This window comes from Rhyacophila brunnea, unplaced genomic scaffold (genome assembly GCF_057557595.1).
Source record: "Rhyacophila brunnea isolate RB1 unplaced genomic scaffold, BYU_Rbru_1.0 scaffold_7, whole genome shotgun sequence".
Taxonomy (NCBI): Eukaryota; Metazoa; Arthropoda; class Insecta; order Trichoptera; family Rhyacophilidae; genus Rhyacophila; species Rhyacophila brunnea.
The window spans coordinates 40409474-40437419 of NW_028233339.1; the positions used below are offsets into that span (position 1 = coordinate 40409474).

The 27946-nt window shown below is 33.9% G+C and overlaps 3 protein-coding genes across 4 annotated transcripts in view; 2 read left to right on the plus strand and 1 right to left on the minus strand.

Moving 5' to 3' along the window:
• Positions 1–27946, plus strand: part of LOC147064876 (RWD domain-containing protein 4) — a 378341-nt gene continuing 350395 nt past the window's right edge. The window contains exons 1-5 of one of the 2 annotated variants that reach the window (XR_015071938.1): positions 1–131; positions 218–324; positions 2090–2199; positions 6585–6777; positions 7065–7872. Coding sequence is in view for 1 of the 2 variants with exons in the window: in XM_085958181.1 (XP_085814307.1) it covers positions 220–324; positions 2090–2199; positions 6585–6777; positions 7065–7253 (597 nt within the window). In the remaining variant the exon portion in view is untranslated. Of the gene's footprint in view, positions 132–217; positions 325–2089; positions 2200–6584; positions 6778–7064; positions 8454–27946 lie in introns of those variants that run through there. The other variant, XM_085958181.1, reaches the window with a different exon arrangement.
• Positions 10168–20091, minus strand: LOC147064877 (RUS family member 1). Its single transcript, XM_085958179.1, has 10 exons — positions 19955–20091; positions 19643–19801; positions 16702–16881; positions 15832–15970; positions 14419–14576; positions 13522–13666; positions 13124–13326; positions 12034–12293; positions 11305–11467; positions 10168–11113 (listed from the first exon to the last, which is right to left on the minus strand). The coding sequence occupies exons 1-10, from the start codon at positions 19980–19982 to the stop codon at positions 11034–11036; spliced, it is 1515 nt and encodes a 504-aa protein (XP_085814305.1). The 5' UTR covers positions 19983–20091; the 3' UTR covers positions 10168–11033.
• On the plus strand, positions 20418–22996 carry LOC147064878 (cytochrome b5 domain-containing protein 1). The gene is made up of 3 exons (XM_085957724.1): positions 20418–20546; positions 20780–21047; positions 22680–22996. The coding sequence occupies exons 1-3, from the start codon at positions 20418–20420 to the stop codon at positions 22994–22996; spliced, it is 714 nt and encodes a 237-aa protein (XP_085813850.1).

Here is a 27946-nt window from a genome sequence, read left to right on the forward strand (position 1 = left end):
CAATAATAAAAAATTGACATTTGTAAAAGTAAATTACAAATTCGCTGTACATGCAGCTGTCAATTTAATTTGCCCTAATGGTTCTAACAAAAACTCATTTAAATCACTCCACCGAATATAAAACAATAAGAGTAAGTTTCTAATCATTATTCCAAATAACTTGTGACAGATTATTTTGATTTCGTATCGATTTTAATACAAATTTTGTGTTACCCAGAGATGACTGATGCAGAATTACAAACAGAGGAAAGAGAAGTGCTCTCTTCTATTTATGACGGCGATGAGGCCTTTAAACAAATATCGTCCAGCGTTTTTCAATATAAGGTATGGAACTTTTAATTGATTTGTTTGTGCATTGACAACATGTGGGTTAACATTGATATAAACATGGGTTCAAAAGATTTCCTGAAGTTCATAAAGGAAAAAGTAATCACACAGCACTGTATATTGACCTAATAATTGTTACGAAAATGTTAAAATATGTAATTAGTATGAATTTAAGTAAAATTGTCATATAGTAAGTTCCTCACCCTAAATATACATTTATCAATGTGAGAAATTTGTTAAAGTCCAAAGGCATTGAATAAAACATTCTTTAGACAGACAGAGCTTAATATATGAATCTATTAGGAGTAAGAATCATGAAGTGGCGTGTGGCTACTTATAATTGTAGAAAATGCTGTTGAATAACAATCATAATAATATGCACATATTATTATCTACTACTATTGTGGCAGATGATGTAATATGGTGTTTGGCAATGCGGTATAGTTGCTCTAGATATTAAAATATGTTTGATAATTGTCCCGCAAATGCCGTCATGAGCTTTTATAATTATTTTTTTTACGAAAACAGTTTATTCCATGCAGACAATTATAATAAATACCCTTTTCTGTCGGCGCATCGGCTTTTCGATCCAATAATCGTTGATTGAAAATTTGAAACTTTCATACATTTTGATGCATCATTATCACAAACTAAGATTATATTAGGTTGGGGTAGGTTAGTGATACATCCCTGTTACAGGCCTGCCCGTGTGAAAAAATCATTTAATAATTATAAGCCAAAATGTAACCCTAACCTCTAGAAACGGCTTCATAAAACATCTAATTTGATTCCTTCACTCCTCAACTACGTAAATATTTTATTCATAAATAAAGGCCTTTGTCCGGTGCGTGAAAATCACTTACTGGGCGGAGGTGTAATTAAGATAAATTTTAAAGTATAAATGATGATGGATGAAAGAGATAATTTTAAGACTAAATAAAATATATAAGTAAGAATTTAAATATTATAATTTTGCCGCGCATTGCACAATGCTAAAATCTTCGCACGCCGGTGCCAAAGTCAGCCTCGTGATTCGCCGAATCCAAAGATCATCTGATCGGATTTGGCCAATTACGAGAGCTCTTTGGTAAGTCGGCGTGGGTTCGGAGGAATTTCAAAAAAGGGAACCCCGAGAGACAAGTTAGTGAGCGTCCTTTGTTAAAAGCATACAGACCTGATGACTGTAATTGTAGAAACCCGAAAATAAACTTAAAGATTAAAAATATAAGACCACATTACGAACAAGAAAGACCTTTTTTTTATTTAATTTCTTTCGTTTAATTTTCTGTGAATCCGGGGTTCTATCGACACCTGAGCCAGCCACTGGAACCCTGGATATCTCATTAGGTTAGGTTAGGTTTGGTTTGGTCTAAAAAGAAAGTTTTAAAATCTCATGACGGCATCTGCGCCACATTTACCAAATATTTACATAATATATAATTATACAATAAATACATGTGTATATTGATTATTTCTGGGGATGCTTCACATCCGGAGCATCTATGGACCGCACGCCACTGGTTATGACAGTAGGGTGCAAGTCGGTTTACAGGAAGCCAGGCGGGAACTTTCACAGTCAATTTTGGCAAAATTCACGAGTTCAAGAATGAAAACCTAACCTAACAAATAATCCAGTATATCGGCTATTTTCAAAAAAAAAATGCGACTGGCTTTCTGTAAACCGACAAGAACCGCTAATAGTACCTACCTACTCTAAAGGTTTCTAATAATTCAACCTGAATTTTATTTTATTCTGTTCCAGTATGGAGAAAACGAAGACATAAAGTCATTCCTGTTGGAAATATCATGGGGCCCCAATTATCCATCTGAAAAACCAGCCATAAATATGGATACATTTTACAATAGGAATTTGTGAGTGTCAATGTATTTTAATTTTAACTGATGCGTACTAGTAACGTGGTATGGTCCATAACCCATGTGAGACAACCGGCGCCAATTTAACGCCGCTATTGACCAAGTGATTCTGAACAATCATATTTCTTAAACCCTACAAATTTACGTGTTTAATTAAGTTAATTAATGTGTTTCAATACCTACACAAGTTGTAGCAGGCTTAGTAAATTCTTATTAAATTTACTACAATATTTAATCTGACTGTTGGTCCTTTTTTTTTCTCTTTTTCTGTCTGTCTCCAATGGGTTAAGACCTATTCTACAAGACAAGGTAAAAGCCCGCGGTTTGGCTTCTACCGACTGTGTCATCAGACAGAATTGGCCAGTCTGGATAGGCATTGAAAGGTGTAATTCCTACTAGCAGGCGAACAAGTATTCTGTTTAAACGTTCCATTTAACAGTAATATTCCTACAATGCCACTGGATTGATTACCGTGTCCATTTCGCAACTCATTAACGCGTGTTAACAGCATGTTTTTTGTTCACCTGCTGCGTTTTGACAGTCATATGTAGGTGAATTTAGGGGCAGGCGTCTGTAACGACTAAATCGCAGCGTGTTACCTGCTGGTATAGCATGGCCCTAAACAGTGGCGGCCGGTGACAAGAATATGAGGGAGTGCAAAAAAGACTCACCTATTTATGCAAGAAGTCCATCCTCCGATCCTTGGATTTTGAAAACACGTCAATAACACGAATATTAAAGTCTGGTATTGACGATATCAATTGTTTTTCTATACTTAGCATCGCAAGAGCATTTAGCCTGCCTTGAGACATAGTATTTCTCAAAAATGACTTAACCCTCTTTAAAGTTGAGAAACAACGCTCACTTTCCACTGAAGTCATCGGAATTGTACAAATTATTTTTAATAGGGTAACACTTTCACTAAATACTTCCAGTAAATTATTATTAGTGAAAAGTTGAAGTATCGACAATGCTCCATCAGTAACGTAGAAATCTTCTCTACTGTATAAGACTATTAGTTCATTTTTAAGTTTAAATTTGTCAATAATGTCGTATAATGAGGTTACCGTATTAAAATCTGTAGTTGGAAAATTTGTATGATAATCCCGAAACTTTTCACTAAAAAACAATTTGGCTATTACTAAATGACCTTTATATTCGAAACGATCTTTCGCTTGGTTCACTATAATGTCGCATACTTCATTGCATATCACAGAATGAGGTAAATCATTGGGACGACGTTTTTTCGATGGTTGAATTTGTGACATATGATTATTTTGACGAATACGTTCTATAGCACGCGTAAAGTGTTCAATGTCCATATTTATCTCCAACACGTCCTTTGACCTCGATTGAAGTTGTTTAAAAAGTATATCACAGTTTGGCATAATTTTGGCAAAGAAATCTAACCAATAGTTAAAATTGTCTTCGTTTAAATACCGTAACAACATTCCAGCTTGATTAATGGTATCGGCGTCTAAATTTTCAGATTCTAAAATGTGTTCCATGCACTCTTTTAACTGATCGCGATAAGTATGCACAACAGTAACTGTTCTTATATTGAAATTCCACCTCGTTGTTGGTGCTGCTGGTATTTTTCTATGAACTATTTCTTTCAAGATATCAGTTCGCTTCGCAGACCTCGAAAAAAAAATTGGAAACGCTCGTAAATTAGCAAAAAAGTTTCGGACTATGGTGTTAGCTGAAACACTTCTTTCCATTATCAAATTCAATTGATGTGCATAACAATGTATGAAGTGTGCGTGTGGATACGAAGCTTTTATCAAAGCCTGTACACCACCTAATCGGCCACTCATCACGGATGCGCCGTCATAACTCTGGCCAATTAGTTGTGCTTGTTTAATGTCGAGAAGTTCTAGTTCTTTCAAAATTTCAGATGCAATACCTGCCGCAGTGTGGTTTTTCGGCGTCATAAATTTCCAGAATCGTTCATGTATCTGTCCTCGTAGTTCATACCTTATGACCAAAACAAGTTGTTCTGTAGTAGATATGTCCGTTGTTTCATCTGCTTGTATAGCTACAAACTTGCTTTGTGATATTTCATTTTTAATTTCGTTACGGCACACCTCTAGAATCGAATCTAAAATGTCATTTTGAATCGTTTTTGACGTACCCTTAAAAACACTATTGCTCTCCAAATGCTGTCTCATGGCTATGTCAATTTCCGAGACAAAGTCAATAAGCCCTCGGTAAACACCTGGATTATTTGAATCTGCAGATTCATCATGTCCTCTAAGAGCTAATTCAAATGCACCACAGAACTTCACACAGTCAATCAATCTGGATAAAATAAAACGATTTTTGTCGACACATTCATTAAATTGTTTCACAGATAAACGGTACCCTGCATCCAATTGTGAACGTATATCTATTTCTCCCAAGACTGCAAGTTGCATTTCATTTAAAATATGTTTTTCTGAACCACTGTGTTTTTTGATTTTTACTGACAGGTGGACCAAGTCTTGAATCCCATGGACCGTCCAGTTAACTTCTCCGCCGAACAACAGACACGGAAAACAAAATAGGGTATTAAGAATATTACATCCGCAAAGCCATTGTGTTTTTGAGTACATTTGCACATTAAATTTCCGATTAACAATCTTCGTTTTCACTGTACACTTTTGAATTAAATTTATACATGGCAAAGGACGGCCTGCCACTTTAATATCAATTCGTTTGGAAAAATCGTGACGATTGTCCTTAATATATGCAACTGAATACACGGTACTCATTGTAAACACTATTAAATCTATATTATAAACCCAACTGTCGAACGATCAACCCATAGACTATATCAACCAAACTAACAGTCGTGATGATTCTATTTTTGACACAATATGCATCGACATGAAGTTCGTCATTTCATTATAATAATTAGGCATCCAACTGTACCTCGACGCATCGCCTGAGTTATATGTAGGAATATTCATATTGGTTAGTGAGGTTTGTGTATAAAAGTCCAAATGACTAGTTAATGTGTGTGTGCTTTCGACCGGTACACTGTACTTGAAATGAAAAGTAGATGAAAAACATCGTTTCCAACGAAGACTCATGTAGTCTTATAGAACTTTGGTGATTTTGATTCTACAAGCTTCATTTCTTTTGTCGTTGTGGTTGTCCGCTATAAATGTGTGCGTGTAAAATGTGCGTAAATTCAAGGAACACTTCGAATAATGCACCCTGGCGTATCACATCGATGGAATTATTATGTGTGTATTGGTCGCGTCTCATCGACATTGTTTTTTCGACATTTGTGTGTATGGGTGACTGAGGCGAAGTGTTGAGCGCTTGCGTTACCATTGTTCGGAAACGCGCGGAATTTAAAATGAGTGATTTCGCATAAGTTTTCGGTATCGCATTTTTCTGAATACATGGGGGTTTTATATTATATATTTTTATTTAATCTATGATGGGAGTGCACTGCACACTTTGCTCCTTTACTAGAGCCGTCCCTGGCCCTAAATGAGAGGCGGTGTGTGCACGGAATGGCATTTATTAAGCTGTACATAGTGTCACTAAATGCCCAAGTTACAATAGGAGACGATGGCTCTCACCGAGAAATGTCACTTTCAATCTCTTTGTCGAATCATGAGCAAAATAGAAACATTTCTATTGTATCCTGATCCATCTTGACGATTGGGGTGAAAGATTGCCTCGAAGGCACTAACCTCTGTATCCACTAGCATTCGGCGCGCCCATGTTGAGGTGTAATAGTCTCCGGACTTTATTCATTATTTTAACAGACAAATAATCATATGAAACAAAAATAATATGTTTTCATCCAATCAGCAACATGTCTAAATACAATAATAGTTTACAGTGTATGTCGGAAAACAGTTCCGTGTAACCACCAAACTGACCAAGAGATATTTTTCAGTTTACTTATAAGTTTTAACACTAGCAACACATAATAATTGTTATAGACCGCCGGTTTTTGTTTGAAGGACTAGTCTGACTTTGACAGCTGATGAATAACAGGAATGTGTATTATTTATTAATAACACTGATGGTTAATATATTTGATTTGAGAATTTTTTATAATTCAATTTGAAACAAGAAAGGGCGAATCAATATGTCAAGCAATCTGGGATCTGATTTTGACAGCTGAAAAGTGGACCACTCATTACTTGTGCAAAAAGTTATGCTCAGGCTTTATTAATCTAAAGATGGCGGTGTATAGACCAATCACAGCTAGCATTGAGACGATCCAATTGGTACCTATCTGAATTGTTGCTTGTAATTGATATTTACGGATGACAATTTTATTGTTGTTCATGATGTCGGCATAAATCTTGTTTTAATTGTTTAAGCATTATGTACAATTTTTTTATTGTTAATTAATTTTTCACTTGATATTTCAGAGTGGAACCAGTAAAGAATAAAATAATCTCAATCGTAAACGAAGAAGCGGATCAATGGATAGGCTGTGCGATGACCTACACATTATTCGAATGCTTAAAAGAAAGATATTTAGAAATTCTTGAAGACCAGCTCGAGGTGGTTATACCGGAGTTATCTGCTGAAGTGGAAAAGGTTTCTCTGGACGACGGGCAGGTATGTAATATTATGAAGATGTTGAAGAGCCTATGTTTCTAATGCCTAGTCCAAAATATATCAGTTCATTTAAACCTTATATGAAAAATGTTAACGAAAATAGAATAAGAAATAAATAAAAAAAGAGTTAAAAGAATTCTCTTGGGCCGCACACAGAAAAATGTCATTCATTACTGATGAGAACTGTTAAAACTGCAAGAATACCAGAGTGTGTTCCGACCCCGATGCACGATTGATTGCAATCCCTACTTGCTTAAAATATATATGTGTTCATTTATTATTTCTAGGATGATAACAAAAAGGCACCTAAGAAAGAACAAATGACTAAGTCTCAGAAGAGAAGGGCATGGGACCGTGCGGAGACGGGGAAAGGGGGCGAGAAGCCTCGCGGCTGGGATTGGGTAGACCTCGTTAAGCATCTCTCACAAGCTCCAGGACCGAAACAAGCCCAACAGGCGGCGTTAGCATCGTCTTAGTCTTTAAATTTCATAATCATAATAGACTCGTATGTAATTGGGTATATTGAAGCAAAAATATCTGACCCACAAAAACTGCAAACTGAAAAATTGCATGTTTTATTACAAATCACATGTTTCCAAGGTTTATCAAAATCATGTATTTTTTATACAATTTATTTTTCTTCTGACGGTTAGATAGGGTCTCGTAAGTCACTTATATTTGACACATATTGTTAAAAACTATATGGAAAACGATTGTTGGTTAAAAAAAAAATTGTTAAAACAATACAATCAAAAGACAATATCGAGGGTATACTGACAGAAAGCATTAACTCATTAAAACAAGTTCTGAGGTAATCGCAAAAAGGACTTAATTTTTTTTTTTAAAGCGTTTTCCCACGTAGTTTTTTTTATAATTTAAAAACATTTTTTCTACATTATAAAGACTAACCTTTATGGCAAACACAATATACGACATGTTACAAGTCCTTTATTTTGTATACACAGAACGCATTAGGTCATTATCATGCTATCTATCAGAATAAAAAAATAACAATATGATTTAATAATGTTTCTATTTTCTCGCCATTATATCCTATGCCTTTGTGCGTTTTACCAGGACGTAGAACGTAAAATTGTATACATTTTGGCATTTAAAACAGAAAAACGGCAAAAACTGAAATAATGCGTTCTGTCAGTATACCCTCGATATCTAATATCCACCAAAGGTTTTAGCAAGCAGTTTGCATACAATTAATTACCTCAGCTGTTTTTTAATGTTGGGGGTTACTGCCAAAAGTTAGTAAGTCTCGAAATCACATTATGGAATAATTGCAGTTTGAAGTTTGACATGCCCTCTAAAATCAGGGATAATACTAATTTCTTTGTGCTTTATGTGCATGTTCTATATTATATTTACTTACCAACTTTTGGTAGCAACTCCACATGATTGCTAACATAATTTTACCACCTAAAACCTAGACACTTGCAATGTAATTAGTAGGTAATGGTTATAATAATATGTAAATACATAGTGCTACAGTGTGAAAAGTGTACCCATTAAACATTTATTTGTGAGTCAGATGTTTTTGCTTCATTACTGCAATTTAATCTTTATGCCATTTCAACGGAGAGTAAATCTAGCCTGTCATAAATGCAATATGTATCGTTTTTTATACAATTATAAATAATTTTGTGTGGTCAGAATAGCAAGTTATGAAAAAAAAGTACTGACATCCCAGACTGGGAAACTGACATGATTTATTTTAATTGTTCAGTTGTTTTTTTCTTTTATTAGGTATTTCAATTATGTGTATATATTATTTATTTTCACAGTGAAAAGATTAAACAATTAGTTTATTTTGCAATTTATTGGTATATTTAGATGAATTTCCCACTTATTAAAATTGTTGTGTTCAAAAATCATAAAGTTGCAACATCAACATTATTACATAATAATATAAACATTGAATTTGTTAAAATTATTGTTACAAAAATCTTAGAAAAATATAATTTTACAGTATGTACCTATATTTATTATGTAATAAATAATATGTTGACAATTTTGCCTAGTTAAAATATGTATAAAAATTACGCATTTATGTATTGTGCTTCCAATAATCAGATCATTTTATTTATTATTAAATCAACCTCCAAATATACTATTATTATGTAATGCATGATCCATAACCATTTCTATGCCTCTCGATTTTACTATGGCAGTACCTGACGGGCCGCAGATTTTTAACGACATACGTTGAATGTAGAATGAAGTTCTTACTAAAATTGCTGTAAGACTGATAATGTTTGGATTAGTATTTCATAATTATTCAAACAGATGTCACTGTGCTTAATTTTTTAGATTATGTAAATTAATCGACAGTGGCTAGTGGCGAAATTTGTATGTGCGGCATGTCAATCACGGCCTAATGGAGCGAGAAAACTCGCTGGAGGCATAGAACCGGTTAAAGAGCCAAGCCATCGTTAGCGATAGTGACAACAGTGAAACCTTGTTAATTCTGACACTCGTAATTCTAAATTTAGTGTACATAATTTGATTTTTTGCCAATTTTTAATTTAATAGAAAATATAAAAAAGATTTTTATTACCTGTCCAAAATGAGTTAACCAGGCAGGTATGTATAAAGATTCAAATACAAAATAGAATAGTCTGATACAATACAATATAATATACCTGCCATGTCTAATGCGTCGATCGCAGGATGGATTCTGGTTGACCATACCATCGGCCCTTAGGAATTGAGTAATAAAAATGTAAAAAGCGTCGACATTCAGTTGTAATATATTATGAGGTTTTGAATGGGAAGCATTTACCCTAATTATTATTTATTTTCGTAATATGTGAAAGTCGTTTTCTTATTAACCATGAAGTTCGCGTGACATCATATCACGTGATCCATAACATCACTGACAGTCTGCCACTGAACTGAGAGAAAGAAGTGATGTGAATCCCCGCGCTTTTAATTGAGGCATAGTTCCACTTATCATCGCGCAGTAGGCTCTTTTCACAGTAGGAGAATAGTTTAATGATGAGTGTACTAAAGTAGACCAAAACATCATAATATTCACGACGACGAATGGGAAATTGAGTATTTTTTGTATTGGGGAAAACAAGTAGCTACATTGTTCTCAGCCAGATATATTACATTTGTTCAAGTTGAAGAATGTCAATGGAAGAGTGTTGTAGATCACTAGCATATTTAATACTGGGTAGTACAATACCGCCTACTTGAAGTTGGACATGTCTGCAATATAAATAATCATTTTCAAAATATAGGTTTTGTTTAATTAAAGACAAATTTTGAATTATCAGAAGAATTTTGTGTAGTAAAAATTTCGAATTACACCACATTTCGAATTAAAAAAGGTTTTGCTGTGCTCGTATATAAATGTCATTAGAAATAACAAAAAGTCATTGTTAATTATGCTTATAATGCACGACGGAAGTTGTGGCTTATGAACATTAGGCTCCAACGATTACGGAAAGTATTTATTAGTATATAAATCGTTTTTATGGTATTTTTGTGATTAAAAAATGATCTATACATAGGTATACTATTGAATTGTTTGTTGGAGATATCTGTGAATAGTTGATCAGTTATTATAATATTATTACCAACAGCGTGTATGTTGATATATAATAAATGAAATTATAATCTTTTACAAAAAAATATTTGCTTTATTTGTTTAAAATACATTAAAATTATAATATGTAGCTCTTCTATTTCAGGAGTTCCTTGGTTCAGTCTCATTACTTACACAATAAAAAAAACTATAAAAACAACAAATAGATCACATTAGATATTACTAAACTTAATAGATCAAATGACATATAAAAAAAAGTGTGTAGGAGGTCACGCAACTGAAGTGAAACCTGTTTCCATCTATAAAATTTTCAAATAAATCACGAGTAAAAAAGATTCACTTCAATAAAACAATAAAAATTGTTTAGATATTGCCATCTGTTATTACTAACACAAGTAATATGTTTAATAAAATTATTGGTTTGAATCTATAATAATAGATTTCTTCCTTCCTTACAGTTAACAGTATTAACTCTCGTAAAAATATTAGTTATATAAAATATGCAACTGCTGTAAAAGGTATAAATAATGACCGAGCTCCTTAAAATTAAGCACCATTGCATCACCAATTGAAAAAACCTCGATGGAGGCCAATCCTGGAGGTGGACAAGGTTGTATTACGAAGATAAAGATGGAATGGGAATGAAGTAGGTATCTATCCTTCATAAAGATCTCTTCTATTGTTTGCTGTAGTCTTATTCATTTTTCTGGTCACCGTGTGTCCATTGTCCTCTCCATTCTCCTGATAGAATGAGACATTGATTCAATCTCCAACCTGTTGATATAACACAATACTTAATTTAAAAAATTTGCTGCGTAAAATGTACAAGACACTTTGAGGGGGACTTATTGACACATGTATAAAATATAGTTATTTCTTCCAATTTCAAAGTGAGATGGATTCAGATAAATACTTTTTCTAAATACCTATTCAACTGCACAGAAATATTGATTGATGCATTTTACCTGTATTTTTTAGACCATCACTAAAATCGCCCCACTCCTTGGTGACATAATCTTGAATCTTTTGACAGAACTCGATAGATGAAGTTTCTGAAGTATCTTTCATAGACTTGCGGAAACTTTGAAATTCTTCCTGAGAATGCCAGGTGGAATCAGAGAGAAGAGCCTGAAAGAAACAATAATTACTAGCAGACAAACTGAATACGTATCACAAGATTTTAGTACTGACTTTCTTTCAATTGAGCTAGTAAAGATGGATTTAAAATTTTACAAAATTGGAGAGTTTCAACTGTACATCGACAACATAAAAGTGTTGTATGGTTTTCGTAGATTTCTCAAACTCAAAACAATTTTTTTAAAGTATAATACAGCATAAATTTTCCAGAATTCACGCCAAAGATGTTGAATGAATCTTCTGTGGTTTCCGTGTTAAAATTGTTGGAAACGAGTTTCAGTTTAATGTAAGTGGCATTTTTGTAAGCAAAAATAAAGCACACTCATTTTAGAGTTTGCAATAAAAATTACATTATGATTTTAGCCACTTGCTCAATCCATTAGGTCCATACTTTGACTCACATCACTCACTCACTTGAAAAACAATAGGTGCATTTGCCAGACCCAGGATTCAAACCTAGGACCCACGACATTATAAGCCGACACGTGAGCCACTCAGCCATCATATAATAGTTATATTATTACATGTTGTAAACATAGTGATTGTACTTCACTTACCAGAGGTCGATTGTCATTTGCTGATAGTAAAATCCCATAGACAACTGCATGGAAATATGAACATAGCGTGTCTTCCGACGATGCAGACTTATCTAATACTATACAGATGTTTTTCATTTTTGAATTAACTATCAGTAGATATTTGGAATGTTTAAATACACATATGGCATTGTTCATGTCATTCAATGAAGTTTCTTCGGAAGCAACCAAATTCTTTATTGAATTTCCTACATTTATTTTATAGCCGCATATGTTTTCCTCTGAAATCATAAAGTAGGTATACATTATATTCAGCAGACGGAATTCGTATTCACTGTGTCAAAATTAACTTCGAATTGGTATAGTATAGTAGTTAGTAGAACATCACATAAATATTATTTTCAAATTTATAATCATCCATGTCGAAATTATAAGTTATACGTTATACCATAATACGATATGTGGCCTAGGACAGGGCGCTGAGCCAGGGTATGTTTTTTTATCAGAATGCGGTATACGGCAGTTATCGAATAAAAATAAGATTACAATGTGATACAGGTTGAAACGGAATCAATTTCAGGTGTCGACAAGTTAAAGTCCAAGTGACCAGCCCAGGTAACTGGCCAGGTCTATGTGATGAGTATTCGCCATTTCCATCATAGTATAAGACAATATGTTATAGGTACAAATTTCATCGAGGCAACATGTAATTATGAAGAAATTGTCTGTGACAATTTCTGCTGGCAGACACAAAGTGTTTGCCCTTCATTGCAACATAACCTATACTTATATTATCATCTATATAGCTGATCCGCGTTTGCCTTTTGATTAATTCATACCGTGTCTGTAATTGTATAGGTTAATGGTTAATGTAACTAAATAAATTAACACAGTGATCATGGAAATAATGTTATATCTTTCATCCTACATTTCCAGTTGGTTTACGCCCTTCGATGAAATAACATTATGTCCGTTGGATTGTATCATAAAAGAAAGGTACTTTAACAATAGCATAAAACTAGAGTTTCAGAATGTTGATTATAATCACTAGAAAACGTGAAGAAATCGTAAAAGCTTGCATTTTCACCAATGAATGATCAGGGATACATACCCGTTATATTGTTTTCAAAGAAGAAAACTGGCTCCCGGGCATTGACAAAGCTTGGTTTTACAAACATCTTATGCTGCAGATAAATCATAATTGTAATCAGATACCGGCTAGAGTTGAATTTTTGCAGGCAGACCGATTTTACCGCTCGGTAATTTGAAAAGATGTGCAGCGAGGTGAAGAGGAAAAACAACGGCCAAATGAACCTGGAAAAATAACACATAATTCATACTGGATATAAGCTGGGTTGTACATCTAAACTCATCTTGACTGCAACAAGTCGAATATATCAATGTGGTTTTGTTGGTATTCACAAAACACATGTAGAGTCCGATTTCTATAACCTGGCGTACACGTCACCACGGTTCTTTTATGAACTAGCACGTCATGCATTGACTTACTGATCGCAGACAGAAAGAATGACAATTGCAGCGAGAGACGCAATGAGATTGGTTGCAGTTTCCTGCGATCCATCTTTGGCAGCGACGTCGGCTAAGTTTCCTCTCACAGACTGGTGCTGGATCAGAGCAGCTCGTGTTGCCCCACCTGGTAGGAAATTACATACAGTTTAATGTTTTACATCAACAGCGATCACCATAATTTATTGAATTTGAATTTTTCAATGATTTCCTCCAGCACAGCAAGAAAAGGTAGAGGTCAGCAGAGGCGGAGGGAGAAAGAGATTCCCTCGGCTATGCAATCTCTGTCAGTGGCACAATGTCCAAGGCGTTAATAATATGATACAATTAGCCTAGGATCTCTTCACTTAGATTATTCGGCAGTTTTGTATTAGCTTCAACTGTTACTTATTACAATGTTTTATTTTGTTGCAATGTGTTCATCTCTCTCATGGGCATTTAAATTCAGTAAAAGCACACATTGAAGAGATCATTAGTAAGTTCCTGTTTCCAGGTCCTCTCGATTATCCATATTTTTATTATCCAAACCAGCTTAATTCCCGTTTGGTTCGGATAATCAAGGTTCTAATATAATTCAAACTTGTTGGGAAGTGGTATTGTGGAATGGTAGTTTTGTGACACTCTAAACATATTTATTTAACCCATACGTACCGATAAGCACGTAAACATGCCCAAACGAATCGAGTCTATATTGTGATAGACATTTTAACATGCCTGAAATTAATTGAAATCAAATTTTCCTGCAGTTAATAAATAAATAACGAGTGTCAAAAAGGTTGCCCAGCTGCAACCAGGAAGTAGAATTTTAGAGGGATGATAAAATATAGTTTACTCATATATATTATTGTTGAATGGAAAACTACTGGTTGAACTGCTAACCTGATACTCCTACGATGGCTTTCATAACAGTTGAGATACAGAGAATGACTGTCGTATAGCCTCCGAACATTGGCAGCGCTAACTCCAAACACAAAGCCGCATCATTCAGAACATCAGCTACAAGTCTCCATTTTTTGCAGTCAGCATCTAAGGAGGTCCTAAAATATAAATAAAGAAATTTTCAATAAAATATTTTTTTATTAAAATATGCAAATATTTACTAATGTAGAATTCAGGCACATATCTATTAGTAAAAATACGTGTAGCTTGCGGGACTTGGAACAGCATCTATCTGATTCTGGCCAATGTGTTGATACTATCCGTGGCTTTATCCAACTGGCTTTCTCTTAGGTATGCTTACATACCGTAGTTTAAATGCTAGAATATATCAATATATGGCCACATATTTTTTTTCGATTTATACGTGGTATAAATGAGAACTCTGCCATTCTTCGTAGTATCGATTTGTGTGTCCCTTGTCTTAGAAGACAGGAGCATCAGTTGTTTGTTTTTCCCAAGGTCCAGAACTACCTGCCATTGGTGATGCCAGTAATTGGGAGGGCAACACCTAAATCACTGCGGATGTTGATATATTCCACCTACCTGAGGATGAGTATTAATTGTAGGCGTTGTTTTATAAATTCTTAAAATAGGGTTCATTATGCTTCCATGCTTTATAATTTTTGTACCTATTCACCTTTTCTACTGTTTTTTTAATACTGGATATATATCTTTCTTCTTTACAGTGTTTTAATATTATTTCTTTGTTTTTAAATGTCACGTTGTGAGCGTCTTAAATTTATAATTTGTAATGTTCACTGTGTGTAAAAATATGTAAATTTTAAATTAAATTTGAAAGCATAGAATAGGGTGGCATTCGGTGGCATGCCTCGGGTCAGGAGGCTGGTAGGGTGGGTTCTAGTTTATTGAAGACTAAGACAATTACAGCATGAAGATTACAAGATTCAAGCAGTCGACAAATATAGACCGGGTAAACGTAAAAGTCCTAGTGACGAAAAGTTAACGATACGTTAATAAAACAGGTGTGAGAGTTAGTTTGAGTTTATATTGTAGAACAGTATATCACATTGCATGATTTATTATTAGCAACTACATCGTAGAAAGGCAGGTATAGCTAGCCTTATCGGAATTGGGCAGCTGTTATATATGAGTATAATATAACTAATTTACATACAAAAATTGAATAATATAAATTTGCAATTATCTTCGTTTATTTGGCCGTGAAATGCTATTCTGAGTTGTTTTCGGAGACCATCCGAAGTATTAAATTTATTTATTAATAAAGCGTATTGGCCGGAATCTGATAAATGCAGTTTCAACTCCCGCTTCAATAGGGAAATTGTTAATACCAACTGGTGATAATCCTGGTATTTATCATAGTAGAGTTCTTACCCTTTCCACCATGCAAAAGCGATCCTGCCTATATGACCAGTCCCGTCCTTTATAACCCATGTTATTGTCGCCGCGAGGGGAGTAGCTTCTACATTTCCTACGCCGACTCCTTTCATAACAGCTTGGGTTGCGAGTATTCCTGAATGATATTATAAATCTAAATTATTAGCGCAAATATGCGAAGTAAGCCGTACAATATTACTTATATTATGACTGGCAGGAAGAACGACAATATGAGAGTGCGGTAGATTACAGCCTACCAATGGCGAAGGGTGGAGGTAGGTTGTTACAATCCGCCATAAATGGTGCACACTAAACTTTGTCAGTCATACATATTTGTTTTCATTGAAATAAGACTACAATTTACAGATATTCAATTAAACCTTGCGAATCTAAGCCACAATAGGTAATAGTCAAAAAATACTATCTATAAAATATCTAAAATTATGCAATTAAATCATACATAACTTTGAATATTTTATAGATAGAATAATATTTTTTATCTATTATAGTTTGGTTTAGGGAGGGCTTAATGAATTTTAAAAATTTAACCAAAAATATGTGTAAAATGTATTCTTAATCCAACGAAAAGAAATAAGTATGAATGAAAAAGTGTACAATTTTGTTGTATCTCCCAAAGTATACCAAAACTATTATGGTTTGGTTTCGGCAGGGTTTCATTGATTTTTAAAAACTAATCAATACCATCTGTAAATTGTGGCCTTAGTTCAATAAAAACAAACAGGTATGACTAACAATGTGTAATGTGCAATATTTATGGCGGATCTTAACCCTTCGCTACTGCAGCCTACTTGAAGTTGGATATGCCAGCAGTATAACATACACTTACGACAGTAAACTTTAACTTACCAGTAATTGTACTGCAAAACGCCTGAGTAGTATCCCATATCTGATAGCTCGTATAATCCTCACTCACGCTGGACGGATAACCTTGGGGCAGGAATATTTCCCATAGGAAATTCCTGATGCTGTCTTGTATATTACTGTTAGTGGAACTCTCCATCGAAACTGGCACCAGGACTTTCTGATCTAAAAATAACAAATAGCATAAGTGGCTCATCTTAGCACAGTAGTTATTTGTGAAACTGAAAAATCGGTATGCCCTTTTTTCTGCAGTGATTTACTATCATCCTAAATTGACTATGCATTATTATTGAATTATTACAGTTGAAATTTTTCGAGCTGTGTAACTAAAACTCACTGATATATTATTATATATTATTGTATCTAAAGCAGTCAAAAAAATATCGATACTTCAGTACTTTGCTTCCAGTAACAGTATAGATATTTTTTTGTCAATATCAGAACAAATGATAATTTTTCTCTTTTTGGAATTTTTAAATGCTCGATAGCGGCGACCATAATTGCATTATTTTCAGTGTAGTTTTTGTCATAGTTTTTACTCTAACAGTGTTTCCCAAAGAGTGGTACGCGTACCCCCTGGGGTACGGGAAGAGTTCGGCGGAGGTATGCGCTGCACCGGGATTTGACTGCACCTAATACAACAAGCATTAATACGACATCAATACAACATCCATGATAGAAGGTTTATCTCATGCGGAAGAAGAGTAACTGTTTAAATTAGCTTCAGACCGATTCTTGAAATAATATACTTAACATCATTCTGGTTGCAAATGCAACATGTGTATCCAGTTTTAACAGAGAAAGTCCTGAAATACATCTTCTTATCCAACTTCATATCTATGTAAAGTTGCTTTTTCAGTATTTGTAGACATTAAGTCAAAAAAATGGAACAGGCTTTTGGATGTGGAACCCCATGTCAGATTAAATTTAATAACCGGGGCACCAAATTACGATGATCTGTCTCAATAGAAACAATTATTTCATCCTTCTCATTGATTATAATGAATGTTATTTATAATATATATAACATATATTTATTTTATTATGAATGAATTTTATTTTTCTTTATTTTGTTTATGTACTAAAAAGGAAAAAATAAATATATTTTGATTGTTATTAAACTATATGCAATTTTTTTTCGAGGTGTACTCAGTGTTACGGAAATTATAGAACGGGTACCTACACAGATGTCGAAAGTTTGGGAAACATCGAGTCTAGATAGAACCTAATATTACATATTATAATAAATTAAGTGGAAATTATTTTTGTTTCATATTCTTTGATATAGGTATATGACGTCTGACAATATGTAAATATTGTGAATAATATCACCATTTTGAAGTTAATTATTGACAGTTGTTTTGGGTTGACATGTCAAAAACACCAACCACTGCACACTGCAATTCCTGTGATCAGTAACACAAACTATTTTTTAATGCGTAACGAAATAAATATGTACAGAGAAATGGGGTGAGATTAGACCAATGCTATTTTGAAAACTTTTTGTACCAAATTAATGTTTTAAGCGCATCAAATTTTGTTATACAGCCATCCTGCATGATTATATAAATATAGTATTATATCATGGTAAATCAAACAATTATTTGTGATTTATGATTTATGCTTCAGATTTATGCATAATACATATTTCTTCCGATGCCGTAGTTTTGTTTCAGTAATTAATTTCAATAATACTTAGTTTTAATTAAAATAAATCACAATAATAATATGTAGCACTAGTGTCATTTATTTTAATATTAGTCAGGACCTGGTTTCGTCCTCTTCAAAGGGACATTGTCAAACTGGTAATGTTGACAATGTATCTTTCGATAATGTACCAGTTGCCAATGTCCCTTTGACTCGAACGAAACCAGTCCTGACTAGGGAATCCAATCCCGAGCCAAAATTCTGATCCCAGGATTTCGGGATTACAATTTGACAATCCCGGGATCCCGGGACTGGTCCCGGGATTGGCATTTTTTTCCATTGTTAATATAAAATTTTTATAGTTACAAATAACATTGATAAAATCGGTCAAAAATAAATCTAGTATAATTTATACTATTTAAGACATTTATTGTTAATATTGTATACGTTCAATCTTGGAAATACACAAGTTTAATGGAGTAAATAATATTGTAATATAAATAATAATGTGAATTTAATATGAGATTGCTGTTTCTGATAGTAAAGACATAATGAATGGATTAGCGAGATTTAAAATAGTAAAGCAAATAATCATGGCATACTTATGGCCTTTCCGCTTCATAAATCTAATTAGTCAGCCAAATATGAAACTGCCGTAAAACGTATGATATCATGGTGGAATTACTTTGTTAAAAGTGCGAAGTATTGTTTTTTTCCAATCTTTCTCATTTTTAATAATTTATGTGAAAAAATAAAATGAATCGGCAACCTACACATGGGTATAAATCAAACTTCATTCAAACTCAGTTTATTTCTAATGTAGTTATTTTTTATTAAAAGTATTTTTTCTGTTATATTTTCGCTTTTATTTTATTTTCCATAAAAATTGATAAAAAAATCAATCCCGGGATTATGTTTTCAATCCCGGGATTCATAGGTATCGAAAATAGCTCGGGATCCCGGGATTGGAATTCCTAGTCCTGACTTACATAAAAATAAAAGGAACTAGCACTACATAATATTGTGTTTTATTTTAATTAATACAATGAATTTCCACCAAAAATTGATAGTTAACTAAAACCATAAAAGGAATATTTAGTTTATTCAAAATATCTACATCTGTCTCATCTCTAACTCATGCATGTTTTTATTATATTTTTCAAACTCCTTGGATTCCCCTTGGTTTCACTCTACGGTAAATTATTCATCCTAGACTCAGGAAGGAATACATCACAGTATTATGATTATGACCTATTGAATAATTTATTTAGATACCCACCTGTAGGTTGAACATAATGAACTTCTTTTCCAAAGGAAGCATTTATTTCTGATAAAAGAAACGCATCATTTTTCTTTGAAGTTAAATTTGACGCTACAGGATTCACTGTTTTGTTATTGGTAAAAGATGTGGCTGTCTCTTCAAACGGCAGAATGTTTTCTATAAAAGAAAACATTAACAAATAATTTTAGAAGTTATACCTACTCAGTGGTATGTTTTCATACAGTATTTATAATTTAGCTTCAAAAAATTTGGTAGTATTCATTCGTCAAAATAGGAGACAAATATATAAAATATGAATATATCTATTACCATACTTGAAGTCGGAAATGATATCCATGGTTGTTTAATTAAAATATTTAATATTGATAATTAAATCGATAATAATAAACCGGCATGTAATTTGTTTACATTTACAACACTTGACATATGACAGCTACGTTGACAGCATAGACCATAGATAATATACGCGACAAACAACAGCTGATTATGGTCTATGGTAGTATAATACTGCCATTACCAATAAATGAAATATCTAAACAATTTTGTGGTAATTTTTAAATAGATAATAATTCACGATATACTTTTGGAATTCATACATTTTTCCGACAAAATTAATTCATGGGACAATTTTGTCACATTCAACAAACTTCAACGGTGTTCCTAAAGAACTTTTGTCTCAAAAATTACGAAAAAACAAAAGCATAAACATTTAACGTCAAACCCATAATTTTATTCTGTGTACTAAAAACCTTTTTTTTAATTTTGTTTAAAAATGAAAAAGAAAGTGTGGTTTTTGCCATCAGAAGTTGTTATTCATAATAGGTGCTATGATATATGGATAATTATAAATAGAAAAATATTTAATCTGACAAATTTGGTAAAAGAAAATGTAGATAATGATGTGAGAAAATATTTATTTCAGATTTTAGATTTTTGGTTCCTACGATAATATTATTTTTAATAGAATGTACATAGGTTTTATTGTCATGATACTAATATTTCTATTCAAACGCAAATTTAATAGGAATGGATTGATAGATAATAATATTTTTTCAGTGTTTCTCAACCAAATAGGAATCTAATTGGGTGAGTTAACAATAAATTTAATATTCTCCTCATAAATATTTTTTTTAGGAAATCCTTCCTATTCTTGCGTTTGCTGGCAAAGACATCAGTCATTGGTTTGACCAACTCGGAGATTTTAAAACATTTGTACATTCAATAACAGGATTGCGAATTCCATATGCACCGTTCGGTCCAGTTTTGGATTACAATAATATAAATGAAGAAAATGAAAACGTGGACCCTGATGGTAAATTGCCTTGGTGGAGAGATAACAAGTACGTTGAGGGATTCGTGACAGTCAATGCCAGACCGCTTAAAATTATTAATTCTCTGACAGGTAAAAATACCAACATAATACCTAATTATAATTAACCACCTCCCACTATAGATCTTGACCGCATTGAGAAAAAATGTCAACTCTATTTTTGATGCAAGTTTTTTGGTAATTCTGCCGCAGATGAGCTTTTATCATTTTTTTTAAGAGAACAGTTTATTCCATGTAGACCAGTGGTTTCCAAACTTTATGTTACTACGCCTCCATTACAAAAAAATCTAATCTTGGCGCCTCCCCCTCCCTTTATTGCTTTATTCCATTAAATAATACACACATTTTTACGTCTACAAATGTACTAATACAAAAAATGAAAAAAAAACTGAATTAAGAAAATAAACAAGGTTTTACCATATTATATTCATTTTTAAATTTATTTGTTTTCATGCGATTGATGTACTTACTTATTTATTAGCACAAAGTGCTATTTTTTTACTAAATGGGCTTGCATTGATTTATTCACTCAATTTTACCCAAAATAGACGAGTTCAGCAATAAAGTTTTTTTTTCGACCATGTCCGATACTGATATGATCATATGGGCCTCCACAGAGTAGAGGTTTGTATTGACAGATTTTGTTTTTTTTACGAGAAATGGATGTCAGCCACTTGCTCAACCTATTAGGTCCATACCCTGACACACACAAATTGAAAAACAATATGACGTGTACTTGCCAGACCCAGGATTGGAACCTGGGACCCACGGCTTTATAGTCCAACGCTTAAGCCGCGCGGCCACCGTTCCTAAATAGATTTGTCTCTTCAATATGATTTAACCATTTTATATCATTGTTTCATGAAATAGCTAGCGCACTTCACAATTAATAGTATAGAAGTATAGTATAGAGGTATAATAAAATTAGTCTCCCAGACGGATTTCCAAGCAACATAACTTTTAAAGGACTGTTTTTTAATGTAGTTATAACTAGCGGCCGTTTTATGAACTATCCACTTGCAAACTGCAAACCTGTGGCTACATTATTTGTGTTAAACTTTTCGCGCCTCCCTCAGCGACAGTCCGCGCCTCCCAGTTTGGAAATCGCTGATGTAGACAATAATTATTATAATAAATACCATTTTCTGTCGGCGCATAGGCTTTTCGATCCAATAATTGTTAATTTAAAATTTGAAATTTTCATACATATCATCACAAACTAAGATTATATTAGGTAATATTAGGATGGGGTAGGTTATGTTAGGTTAGGTTTGGTTTGGTTAAAAGAAAGTTATAAAATCTCATGACGGCATCTGCGGCACATTTACCACTTGTTTTACTTTGGACGCTAAAGACGCACCTAGCGCGTAATGATTAGATGGCCAATCGATATAATTAGCATGCTATTTAAATGTGGTAATTAAAAAGTAATTATCTAGTCAGCAGTCAATGTGTTAAGCCTCAAAGGTGCGGTCTCCTCTTTCAACCATTGTAATCACCTCTGGTTAGTCTTTCGCCCGGTCCTTTTATTGAAATAATTGAATACATTGTAAATACTATTTATAATTATTATTAGTATATCTTCGCTGTCGTGCAAGAGGTTGAGGAAATGGGTATCAAACGGTCCTGGCAAAAAACCACACTTCCAAAGACACCAAATATATTATGATCCGTCATTCAGTGATGATATTTCTGATGTTTCAGGATGTGCAGTGCTTCTAAACGTTTGCGAAGAAGAAACCTTTTACGAAATTGCAGAGCGATACAAAAAGTTCAACAGTGCCTGTCTGCAGGATTATTCGTGGTGGCATATAAATGAGCCCATAGTCATGTCCAAGACGCTACTTGGGAACAATATCAGTGATGACAGGATGAAGTTTATAAGACTGGGTATCGACGAGGATTTTCACACCCCTGCAATTATTTTGATTTATCATGATGACTGCACATTGGAGTGTCAAATTTCAGATTCGGCCGAATCACTGAGATCTCACCTAGATTTGTCACTGTCCAGCACATAGAATTTAAATGGATGGATGTCTCTCTATCATATTATTATATCGTAATTTCATAATGGATCAAAATTATTCTTTGACGTTCACATGCTTCTTTGAATTTTCATAAGAATTAAAATTTATTTTTAAATTATTATATTAATTATTTTGTCACACTGTAAACATTAAATAATATTGTATGTTCAATACGTTCAGTGCTCGGCCGTAGTGGTTTGGCGGGCGCGGCGCGGCGGCGTCTTGCGAAACTCAAACGTATAACCGTGTGTTTTATGCCCCAAAAAAGACACTGTCTACGAACATTTCACACACGGTTATCCGTTTGAGTTTCGCAAGACACCGCCGCGCCGCGCCCGCCAAACCACTACGGCTGAGCACTCACAGTATAACAAGTACCGTTTTTCAAAATAAGGAAAAAATAATAAGGTTTCGAGATAAATTAAATAATAAAGCAAGTAAGTAAAAATATCAATTAAAAATAATGAGAAACCTACAGCAGAAACAGTGAGGAGTCTACCTAGTAAGTTACACAGATCATAATATTTTAAGCAGAGCTGTTAGTACACCTACATTTTTAAAGGTTCGGTTCCATCAAGTCAAAAATCAGTCGGGCAGTTTTAAAGTTCCTATAAATATTACCTGCGTATGCTTATATGCCTGAATGCCGAATGGGATGTAACCAAGCCGTGGAGAAGGCTGTCGGATGGCCAAATCATTATGGGTCATGACTCATGATCCTCAGTCATGTGGTCCCAACGAAGAAGAATATTTATACCTATTGACATTATTATAATGAATAATATACTAGTTTATCAAGACATCTTTATTAGGTGGAGCTTATGGACACAATAATAATAATATGTAGGTTTTCAACCACAGAAGTAAACCTTTAGTAAAACGTTACGTCGGAATGTACAATGCTCCCGATTTGTTCGATGGTTATCAGGAGCACACTGACCAACACTAGCAAGGATGGCTGAGTTATCATTTACATAATCGTTATATTCATTCAAGGCAGAATAAAATGCACCTAAATTACTAGGTAAAATAACGGTTTTGAAATACAGTAGATACCTACGTAAGTAAGCCCAATAGAAAATCTGTCAATAAAAATATGATAAAGGGCAGTGGCGAGGGGTGTAGTTAGGCTGTTAAGATCCGACATAAATAGTGCACACTAAACTTTATCAGTGATACTTATTTGTTTTCATTGAACTAATAATACAAATTGCAGATGGTGCTGGTTAGTTCTTAAAAATCAATTAAACCCTGTCTAAACCAAACCATAATAGTTTAGGCATGCTATGTATGATCCGACAAAAATAGTGTAAGTACATTTTTTCGATGTATTAAGAATATTACAGATGGTGTTGGTTAGTTTTTTTAGTTCATTAACCCCTGCCTAAACCAAACCATGATAGATAAAAATATTCTTCTATGTAATAGATATACGAATATATGTTTTGACTATTATCTATTATGGCTTGGTTACTCAGGGTTAAATTGAATTTTATAAACCAATTTGTTGTCTTAGTTCAATGAAAACAAATACAAATGACTGACAAAGTTTAGTGTACACTATTTATGTCGGATATTAATAGGCTATCTCCACCCTTCGCCACTGATGTAATATGGAGTTAATTTAAAAAAAGAAAATAGTCATTTTCTGTCAAAATTATTGAGCTCCACAATACCGTGGTATGTTTATTTATATTTATAGTAACAGCATGTTGCAAGTCAGCTCATTTTTATTCCATATCCCATTAACATACTCATTCCCAAGATGGTCATGATGAGGTCAGAAAGTCTGTCACCGTCACACTGGCTGAACTAACAAAACCGATATTGTTCCGCTCCGCGGGCACCCGTCTCGGCGGCCTGCGGACACCAGCCGCCCCTGGCTATTCCTAGCACGCGCTTGCACCTGAAATTTTACATTTCTGTACGCGCACCGTGAAATATTTTAACAACATCGAATACCTAATGAGTTTTTTAAATCACAGTGACGGCGAATGATTACAATTTAGTATTCTGTATTTTGCACCCTCTCATATTATTATGTTCGTGCGATTCTTATGAACTCATTCTAATAGTAAGTACCTACACACCCACATTCTTGCTCGATGGTTTTACGCTTATTCCAACATGTCTCAACTCAACGTGTGTACCATCTGACTTGATGGTTTTTTGTTCGACATCGAGCAAATTGCACGATCCGAAAAAGATTGAAGGTCCGTAATTCTTGCTCGATGCAGTTTGAGTGATGGAGTGAGGACGCACCGGCAAGGCTCGTGTGGCCTCGCTCTCACTCGTGGTGGTGCGACGGTGGCCTCACAGCGTCTTGTGTCAATTTGCTCAACTGTATGGATGCAACGTCGAGCGTGCTTCCAAGTCAACATGCTCGATCGAGCAAAACCGTCGAGCAAGAACGTGCGTGGGTACTAAGTCTTATAATATAACACCAATAACGATTACTCAACAGTATTTTGTACGTTGGCGGATAGGAAAATAGCCTTTGTAAGATTTATTAAACACAACACGGGTTAGTATTTTTAATTTTAAAATTCATCAATAAGGTATATTTTTCATTACCACAATCACACTACTTAATTGAAATAATATAATTTTATTAAATTAAAATGATCAATAATATTATACCCGCGAAAATACGTCATGTGAAAATAAATAATTACAATGCTTATAAGTACGACAACATCTTTTTCACTAAGTGTTAAAACTGTGAACTAACATGTTCCTCCCATTTTTAACCGCACTTCCATTATAAACTAACAAGCTCCTCCCATTTAGCCGACAACAGCGCTTCCTTCACGTAGCCAAGAAAATGTTGCAGAAGTAATAATACATGTTGAATTGGTTGGGCTGTATCTTTTCGTTCTAGTAAATGATTTTGTGCTCATCATGCTCACGTCTGATATTTTTTAAACTAAATTGTGAACACAATTTCCAAAAGAACTTAACAATGAGACGAGGCGTGGTGGTTTTAGGTACGTGGAGGTCTGAGGCGCTGACAAGTTTTGAGGTCATCGTGCGAGAGTTTTTTTATTATGCAATAAACCACCATTGAGTATTAAAGGTATGGCAATAATTGCTATGTTGCCAGGATTTTTTTTACAATTTTATACATTCAAATTGACAAAAAATGTTTTTTTTATGATTTTCATACTTTCTGACGAAGCGATCGCGTCATCTGTTTTATGAGAATCCACCACGGGTTACGAGAATTGGCTTCCAAAACAAAATGTAGTGTAAAAATGGGGGCTTAATTTTTGCCAATTAAAATATTATTATGTCATTCTTTCGTAAGAATGGTCACTCATGGTCAGACCCTGCAACAAATTCGCCGGTATGCACCTGGTACCTACCCATATTATATATTATATTTATTAGAAATATTAGTACAAGCTATACACATAACAGAAGTCTAGCAATGACGGCGTTAATGGCATATTTTAATATAATTCGTAGGTTGGGGGGAACTACGCACCAGTGACCAGTGGCGTACCGTCACGGCTAGCGACCGAGGAACCCGTCTTCGCATCCATTAAAATCATTATTATTCCTTAAAAAAAACACAAATGTTATTCACGGACAATGGATAAATAATGCACTTAAAATGTGGTGTATGGTTAATGGAGATTAATAGTTATAATTCTCTTTTGTTAGTGCGCAATATGGGCGATGGATGAAGCGTATTTAATTGGATAGTATTAAAAAAATCGTGATGTGAATTTTTTTCATTTGCAGTTTTATTGAAAGTAAGTATATACCGCCCACGGTGGCCGCGCGGCATAAGCGTTGGACTATAAAGCCGTGGGTCCCAGGTTCGAATCCTGGGTCTGGCAAGTACACATATTGTTTTTCAATTTGTGTGTGTCAGGGTATGGACCTAATAGGTTGAGCAAGTGGCTGACATCCATTTCTCGTAAAAAACAAAATCTGTCAATGCAAACCTCCACTCTGTGGAGGCCCATATGATCCTATCAGGATCGGACATGGTCGAAAAAAAAAAAAAAAAAAAAAGTATATTATAAATAATTTTATATACTTAACCACATTTTAATATTTTCCAAAAAAATATGCCTGATTTGATTTACCTACAGCTTTCTACACAGTTCCAATTTTAAAAACATTATTTTCGTCGATGACAGATGAAAAAAATAAATGATCGTTGCTGTCATTTGCATTGCGCCCTGAAAAAATGTTATTACTTATATTTTTTTTTGTTTTCTTTATTTTATTACTTATATCACACCTGCATATTACCTATTATACCTGCAACATATTATGCCACACAATTTATAATACCATATTATCTTTCCCAATCATTGATAGATAACCTTCATCATCACAGCAGGACAAACATTCGATAAGTCGTCGATACCGCTTATGAATATATGGTGGATCAATCAAACTATAATCCAGCCAATCCCGGAGCATTATCCGATCAGTTATAAGCAACATTTACTAAGCCATCGGCTTACCCGTGGCATTTGAAAAATATATACTATTAATAATCGTGTTCCATCATATTTGCACTATTTACGATTCTGGAAGATAGCTCAATATATTTCGTACTTATGCGATATAGTTGTAGTTATAGCATTAGCTTCCACCTTTATGGCTTGTTTTTCGAATGAACGAACGCCTACATATGTGTTAAATTAGCTTTAACGTAATCTGACCACCTTTCCAGTCAACGCCACGAAATCCCATATTATTATTAATATCAATTCAATCCCTCAATAGTCAATGTTATCACTGTTATCAGGGTTCCATGCAGTGCTTGATTTACACTTGAAAAGGTACTGGGGCCTGGATTATACCTATTGATTGAGGGGGGGCAAAGCCCAACTTATTAAAACGTAATTTAAAAAAATATATTTATTTTAATTTATATATTTGCTTATTACTACGCATGTAAAGTTGTAAAAAGAACAC